The sequence below is a fragment of the Coenobita brevimanus genome, chromosome 64 (assembly GCF_032717465.1).
Source record: "Coenobita brevimanus isolate Jiangsu-jjx chromosome 64, ASM3271746v2, whole genome shotgun sequence".
NCBI lineage: Eukaryota > Metazoa > Arthropoda > Malacostraca > Decapoda > Coenobitidae > Coenobita > Coenobita brevimanus.
In genome coordinates this window covers 11,723,433-11,732,389 of record NC_137017.1, presented here as the reverse complement: position 1 = coordinate 11,732,389, position 8,957 = coordinate 11,723,433, and the positions used below count along the sequence as shown (strand labels likewise).

Genomic DNA, 8,957 nt, shown 5'->3' with positions numbered 1-8,957 from the left:
GGACAAAGTTAATTTTTATGCATCCATTTTTTTCCCCCACTTCCTGGTAAAAATATAATCACACAAAACTAACTTTATTACATGCATGAAGGCAAAACCCATAATAGTTTATCTGTTGTTAGGTACCACTGATAAATGGCAGTTAAGATCATTTCCAGTACAGGTATTAGAAAGATGAGGACTCTAAAACTCAGCATTCTGAACTTTTTATGCCCCATTTCACTATACACTGGAAACAATATTGGGCACAATAAAAGGAAAGACAGCAAAGACAGATACAAATATGTCATTAAATGATGTTGAACCTGTAAGAAATACACAGGATTAGCCAACATACAGTATGCTTACCAAGGCAATTTTGCATACTTGTCTGAGATTACTGAGCGGGATACACTAAATCAACTTGAACCAATACGGAAACAAAATGAGTTGCTCCTCCCATTTAGTTGACATATAGGAAATAACAGTCAACTGAAACTGCACTAACAAAGATTTATATTGAGTTTTCTAAACACCTGCAGCAAGATGTCCTTTCTCTTGACTCTGCTGGATCTGTCTGCAGCTTGTGACAAACCAAATCATGTACTACTATTGAATGATCTGTATTTTTAAGATGTCCGTGAAGATGCTCCTTCGCTCCCAAGTCGTACAACCAGACAGGCCTGGGAGTAGTTGTGGACATTTACTCATGCTCAGTTCCCCATCTGCTTGAAATGTCTCAAAAATCTGTCTTAGGTCCAATTCTATGCAGTTGACATGAGTAGCTTATTGTCTCTACTTCAAGCATGTGATGTGTCCTGTCACTTTTATGCTGATGACACTGAGCTTCATGATGACATATTAATGATACCAATAATAAACTGGAATCCTTGATGACCAATATTGTAATCTGGATGGCAAAAAGGAGATTTAATTCGAGGAAACGGGAGGGATGGGGACACTGATAATTCCTTGATTCTGAAGATTGGGAAGTCACAACTTCATCCAGCTAGCTTGGTACAAAACTTGGGTGTATACTTTATGTCAGAACTAAATAAAGGACACTTTGTCAGAAGCTGTAATCTGCACATCACAAACCTGTACTGTCAAACAGTTGTTAAATACATGTTGCCTCCTAACACTGGTTTATGCTATGGCCTCATCTCTTATTGCTCATTATAATTTGTTACGGCTTGACCTCCCAAATAATGTAGTTAAAAAGATTCCGTCTATGTTGAACATAGAATAAAGACAGCTTTGGCTTCCCTCAAGAACCCTGACCATCTCATTTCTAATCGGGTTGCACTAGTTCCCAGTAATGGCTAGAACTGAATTTAGTCTTACTACTTTCAAGGTATCTTGCTGAATTGTTAAAATTTCAGTTGGCATGCTCTGATGTGATGTCAAGAAGTGAAGATGATTGCCTGCACATTGATGAACCTGCAGCTGTTTATCAATTATCTTTCTCTGATCAGTCTATCCTGTGAAGCCCGTAGATTACACAATTGCCATTACTCATCAGGCAATTGATTTCTCTTCAATCTATTAAATGGCAACTCAAAGCCTTTCAATTTTCAAGAAGCTATGATCTGGGGAGAGATGTTGTGACGGAAGATTACAGGGTTTATAGGGTTTAACTGCGGTCATTCTTTTTGCCGATGAAGTCTGTATTGAATATGAGCGGTCAAGTCTTGAAAGTAAACAAGTCGAGTGCTAGTACAGGTAAATTCTTTAGGAAGAACTGGCACTTTTGAGAAACAAATAACCTGATTATAAAAATTATTATACTGTACCTGTGCAACATGTAGTGCACTGTGTAAGCTGTAAAAAAAACTGAGCTATAAAAAATATACTAAACTGTGTGTCTGGAATTTGCTACTGCAGTGAAAAATTCTTATGATACTAAACTGTGTGTCTGTAATTTGCTACTGCAGTGAAAAATTCTTATGACAGCCTAATCTGTTCTCTAAATATGAAGGCAGTAGAGAAGAAACAGCCCATCATTATCATCCTAACCTTACTTCCAATCTAAGGACTACAATAACCTGATGAAGTTATTGAGGATATCACAGAATGGTACACAAATACAATTCCATGATTACCAGAGATACAGATTAAGATAAGGGAATGCAAGATAAAAGAAAGCATATACACTAGTGTCAAGATCATTCATAAAGCACGTAGCAGGTAACATTTGGAGAACCAGGGTAATCAATGGCAACCCAGAAACTAGTTAGTGGAAGTCGCAGACGAAAATGAGAAGCTGAAATATAATTTGTTGACTTTAATAAACAAGCTATGAGCAAATAGATCAGAATGCTTAGTTTTGGGAAAACTTTCAGAATCGTTAAGTTTGGGAAAAGTCTCTTCCTGAAGTGGACTGTTTTAGGCTGCTCATGATGATGATGATGATGATGATGATGATGATGATGATGATGATGATGATGATGATGATGATGATAATGATGATGATGACGACGACGACAACGACCAGAATGCACACTTTTGATATTACAGGATACACAAACCCAAGTCACCTTCTATTGGGGGGTTCCTACGTGTGAACAATGACATGGCATACCTTTTTAAATAAGAGTACAATCAATGGGGAAGAAACAGCATAAATTTTTTTTTTTTTTCCTTTTTTATTATCCTTCACCGACACCATAAGAGACGTCTGGCCAGGAACATTTAGTCAAAGAGACCCATGCCGAAATCTTCATCAGACTCCTCCTCTTCCTCTTCTACCTTCTTAGGCTCCTCCTTAGGGGCTGCAGCAGGAGCAGCAGCAGCTGCAGCAGGGGCAGCAGCAGCAAATTTGCTTGGATCCTGAAAAGACAGAACAATGAAGTCAAACACTAATATCTCTGCAACAAAGAATCATCATCATCATCATTCAGACCTCCTTCCCACCCTAAGACAAGGTGAGGACTAGCAATGTCCAGACAGCCTAAGTTTGCCCAGGTCCATGGGCCATGCTTCCATTCACTCATCATTCAAGTCCACAGAATCCTGGCTCCATCAGATTGGCAACACAGAAGCCTTTTATAAAACTATTTGACCCAATCAGATTATCTTCATCATCCTAACACTATTTCTCAATAATAGATGGGGATGGCAGGGGGGGGGGGGAAGCTAGCAAGAGTGCCCAATTAAATAGGTCATATACTGTCCATCATTCATTGTTTGCCCTGGTCATCTAATGGCAGCTCTCCATGCTGGTCAATCTCATCACCCTAACACTATTTCTCAATAATAGATAGGGGGGGGAGGGAAAGGGGTGGGGGGGCTGGCAAGAGTGCCCTATTGAATAGGTAATATACTGTCCATCATTCATTGTTGGCCTTGGTCACCTAATGGCAGCTCTCCATGCTGGTCACTCTCTGGCATCCTCCCTATTCAGTCCCTTATCCCTGAGGTTACACTATGACCTTGTCCCACGTCAGTTTTGGTCTGCCTCTCGCAACCCCACCCCCAACATTCACACTTCTCACTTTCTGTACCCAATGCCAATGCCAATCCTCTCCACATGCCCAAACCATCTCAGCCTACCCCTCCACATCACACCACTGTCATCCCCTATCCTCTTCACAAGTCCAAACCATCGCAATCTACTCCTCCTCATCACAAAACCAATATGCTCCAGTCCCATCCATCCTCTAAACTCTTCCATCGTAAACCCAGATCCCTCCCCCAAGCGTCACGTTCCATGATGCACTGCACATCCACCTAATCACTGTCATTTCTGTACGTTTGAGCCTTCAAATATCCTCTTCCTTCACTGCCCATGTCTCACTACCATAAGCATTACACTCCTAATACATGCCGCATACAAAGATTCCTTAGCATGGAGGAAGAGCCTCTCAACATCAGGAAAGGCAACAGCTTCCTGAACTTCTTCAAACCATTCCTCACTCTAGCCACAGAGTTAGCTCCAGCCCTACCTCCAGCACGTAACATGTCTCCCAAGTAACACAACTCTTCTACACACTCAAGAGACTTGCCAACAAGAGCAATCCTTTCACGCCTGGCTATCTCCACATGCTTTCTCCAACCATCCATTACCTACTGAGGAGCGCAGGAGAATGAGGTTGAGCAAGTTGGTCCTGACATTTAACTCGTGGATTGTGCAATTACCCCCCCACCCCCACCCCCCCACCCCACCCTGTGGCAGGAAAAAAAATTAAAAAAAAAATCCAGGGCATCATCAGGTGGGGGGGGGGGATCTCTCTCTCTCTCTCTCTCTCTCCCCATCTTTGCATAGCGCCATGCGTAAGTTTGCATAGGGGTGGAGTCGTGGGAGGGGGGGGGGGGGACTGTCTTTGCGTAGGGGTGGAGTAGTGAGCAGTGATGCATGGCCACTGGAAGGTTAGCACAGACTGAGCTGTGGCTCCCAACGCGGTGCTTCCCAGCCTGAGCTGTTCCTCACAATTCACGAGTTAAGATGAGAGTGACCAGCCTCACTCATCTCTGAGTGGCATTACATGAGCAATAAACCCCAACCACCCCCTGGACATAAAACCTGAACCGGCTCAATCCGATTGGAGCACCTTAATTGCCCAATAAACCACCAGGTGCCATAATTTGGTTATATGGTTACCACCCAGCTTGCCACTCAGTGTACTGTAGAGTCCCCCATAGGCAGAAAGAAGAGAAAAGAATTAAGGAAACAAAGACAGACGAGGAAGTGCAAAGTCACCCATAGGTAGAAGGAATAGGAAAGAATGAAGGAAATAAAGACAGACGAGGAAGGAAGGAAGAGAGGAAAGGGCAGTCACCCATGAGTAGCACTACATCGAATGAGTGGATGGTGAGCGCTCCCACCTACTCCAATATGTCGTGAAATTGAAACCAGCAGTATCTCACAATCTACCTCTAAAACCACTGCATCTCTTATGCACCCACTTATCACAAACAATGCACAAGATGGTATTACTTCCCACACCCTTTCCGCACAAGCCCACTCTCCCTCCTCTTGGACAGTACTGCCACCAACCCTAGATACCATCACCTTTGTTTTATCTGCATTTACTCTCAAGCCGTTGTACCTCATACCATCTCTCCATTTCCTTTCACTTCCCTGCAACCAACACATCATCAGGATACAACATCTCCCATGGGAAGTCACTTCTGAAGCCACATGAAACGGCTTCAAGCACAATGATAAATAATAGGGGACTTAAGACTGACCCCTGATGCATACTAATATTCAAGGAAAACTCATCAGTCAAATCTCCATTCACTTTCATCTGGGTGTGAGCACCCACATACATAGCTTCAATCCTACGCATTCTCATTGCCCATCTTATCATCTCCCTAGGGACAAGTGTCAAAGGCCTTCTCCAAATCAATAAAAACAAAGTACAGATCCCTTTTCATTCCTATATTTTTTCCTGAAGCTGTTGAACAATGAATATGGAATCAGTGGTCACTGCCTGGCCTAAACCCAAACTGCAACTCATCAGTGTTCACTCTTTCTCTAATCATACCTACTAGAACTCTCTCCATTACCTTCATAATCTGGTCCAAAAGCTTTATGCTTCTACATTTTCCTCTTTCCAAAGCATCACCCTGCCCCTTGTACACAGTTACAATCACACTCCTCAGCCAGTCATCTGTGACAACACACTCATATATATTAGTATTTATCAAATCAATAACCCCACTCCTTTAACTCCGGAGGCCTTCAGCATTTCAGCAGTCAACCCAGACACACCTGCTGCCTTCCCCAGCTGAATTCTGCCTAATGCCCGGCTCACAGCAGCAGTGTCAATCAAAGGCCAAGGGCCAAACACTGGATCTGCTAACTCTAAACCTTCCCTGGTCCAGTCAAAACTCCTCATTCAACAACTGGTTAAAATGTTCTCTCCAGGCATCTTTAATACCCTCACCGTTCACCGCAACCTTTCCTTCATCATTCTCCACACCCTGCTTACCTCTGGTATCCCTGTTTTCCCTCTTCATCTGATTTGCCACTGTAAATATCATTCTTCTTTTCCATGCTACAGTATCTAGGTTATCCAGTAGAAGCCCCGGAGACTCAGATTTTTCCCTGGCATACTTCTTTTCTAGCCCTACGTCTAGCAGCCAAGTATTCCTCTTTGTTACCATCCCTTTTTCATTCCCAGTAATGCCTTCTTTTCTCCTTAACTGCAGCTTTTACACCCTGATCCCAGCTCCATATTACTTTATATGTTTGGGGGACCTTTTATCCATCTGCACACTGAATCAGTAACTCTAAGGAGATTGTTACTGAATCAGCAACTTTCAGAAGCTTGTTCTTGAGAGCTCTGTACTGTTCATTAACACTTCTGTCAACAGCTCCCTGTTCAGCCACCATCTACTCATCTCATTATAGAAGGAACTCCTTAATGCTTCTTTTTCAACTTCCATATTTTCCTCCTAGGTGCATGAGTCCTTTTCTTCCCCACCTGCTCCTTCAGCATTATGTCACAAAACTGTAATCTGTGTTGCTGCATACACTCTTCAATCCCTAAAACTTTAACATCCCTCACCAACCTCTCAGCCCTCTTGACCAAGAAATAGTTTATCTGGCTACTATTTCTCCCTGACATATATGTTATCAAGTTACTCTCTCTTCCTAAAATGGGTGTTGCACACAATCATGTTCACTACCTCCCCAAACTTGAGTATCCTTTCCCCTTCCACATTCCTCATACGATATGCACATCCCCCACGCACCCCTTCATATCCTTGGGCTGCTTCACCCACATGATCTAGTCTCTTCCCAAGACTACAATTTCATCATCCCTCATACCACTTAACTAATACACATTCAAGTCACCCCAGAATCAATCTTTTTCTACATCATCCAAGCCTGCCTGTAGGGCATACACCAATATATCTGCAACTGTCAGCCTGCTGAACAAAATTTTCACTATTATACTCCTTTCATTCACTGGATAATTTAATCAGGAACTCAGTCAACTCCTCCTGAACCGCAAAGTCACATATTTTATAAAATCTCTTTCATGATATTTAGCAATGAACAGTGCATAAATTTTGCAATACTGTAATCACTGGTTATTAAACCACAGTAAACTACCAGTGGTCCGTTAGCATTCATCACATCATTTTTAATTTGAAACTCTTATGAAGTTATCTGAGATTGATGCTTCATCTGGCAAGTGCTTACGAGAATGTACGGACCATTTGTTTCACTCACTCACTCAGTCAACTCCCCCCCACACACACACACACACACACGCGCGCGCGACCTCCCTTCCCACCCTAGGGCAAGGTGAGAAGTAGCAACATCCAGCCTGTTCAAATTTGCCCAATCCAATAGGCCACACTTCCATTCACTCATCATTCAAGTCCCCAGAATCCTGGCTCTATCGGATACGCCAGACACATTCACCACATTTTGTAGCTTCACATAAACATATCCAATAAAGCCAATCCAAATGCTGTCACGTTAAAAGGGGTGCCCAATCCCCGATCATGCACATCTTCTCACAACATTCATCTAGCCAGCTCAATCTCTTGTCAATCCTCTAGCCTCACTGATTTCCACACTTCTCTTCCTCACATTCATCCACCATATCCCTCCACCTTCTTGGCCTATCTCACCTCCTCCCTCCTTCAAATTCCCTCAGATATACCTTTTTCACCACTCTATTGTTATTCATTCTCTCCACATGACCATACCACCTCAGTACACTCTCTTCGATCCTGGTGTCCACCGACTTCCTCACTCCACATCTTTCACGAATCACATTATTTCGTATCCTATCCACTCTCTGCACTTCACATACATTCTTCAGCAGTCCCATCTCCACTGTTCTCACTATTGACTTTTCATTTTCATGCCAAGCCATAGTCTCACATCCATATGTTAAAGCTGGCAATAACACTCCTTTGTGTAAGCCTCGTGCAGCTGCAACACTCTAAGCCTCTGTTTCTTACCAAGGCCTTCATAGCACCAGCTTCTTTCTTTCCTTGTGTCAATCTACTTTCCACTTCTTTTGCACATTTTCCTCTCTTTTCTATCACTCTTCCCAGGTATTTGAACTCTCTCACCAATTCCAGTCTCTCTCCATTCACTGTAACATCACACTGGGAATCACCTTCTCCCTCAATACCTATCACTTTACTCTCTTCTATATTTATTCTCAAGGCACAATGCTCACAGATATCAGCAAAACTCTGCACTAGTCTACCAAGTTCTTGTCCGGTATTTGCAAGTAGTACTGCATCATCACCATACAAAAAATCTGAGATATTTCATCCATCGCCACTCATTACCAATACCATCCCCCTCTCCATTACTTGTGTTTTTACTTCTCTCATCACCCCATCCAAATATATATTGAACAACCATGGGGACATCAAGCAATCTTAACACACGCCCACACTGATCGTGAACCATTCACTTAGATGCCCATTTCCCCTTACACATGCTTCACTACCAACATAAAAACTCTTGATGGGACCTAGCAGCTTAACGTCTACACCGAACATATGCAAAACCTTCCACAATCCTTCTCTGTCATCTTTGTCGTATGCTTTTTCCAGATCCACGAATGCCATAAACACCTTACAGCCCTTCTCACAAGCCTTCTCCATTACCTGTCTTACTGCAAATATTTGATCCACACATCCTCTGCCACTCCTAAAGCCACCCAGTTCATCACTCACTAGGACTTCTGATATCTCTCTTACTTTCTCTATAATAATTCTTCCATATGTCTTCCCTAACACACTCAGCAAACATGTGCCACAATAATTCTTGCACTCAATTCACTCACCTTTATTTTTGTACAGGGGTAAAATCACAGCCTTTTCCCACTCTGCTAGCACAGTTTCACTCATCGATACCTTCTTACATATCTCCACTTCATTCCACTCTCTCCACTACACTTAATCATCTCTACATACACCTCATCAACCCCAGCTGCTTTCCCATTTTTCAGCCACTTCACACCATTCTTCACCTGTTCGAGTGTTACATTTCC

At 42.6% G+C, this 8,957-nt stretch overlaps 1 protein-coding gene across 1 annotated transcript in view; it reads right to left on the bottom strand.

Moving 5' to 3' along the window:
• Positions 1 to 2,604: 2,604 nt before the first annotated feature.
• The window catches only part of RpLP0 (ribosomal protein LP0), a 93,827-nt gene continuing 87,474 nt past the window's right edge, over positions 2,605 to 8,957 (bottom strand). The window contains exon 6 of the mRNA XM_080276208.1: positions 2,605 to 2,808. Within this exon, the coding sequence (XP_080132334.1) occupies positions 2,671 to 2,808 (138 nt within the window). The 3' untranslated portion in view covers positions 2,605 to 2,670. The remainder of the gene's footprint in view (positions 2,809 to 8,957) is intronic.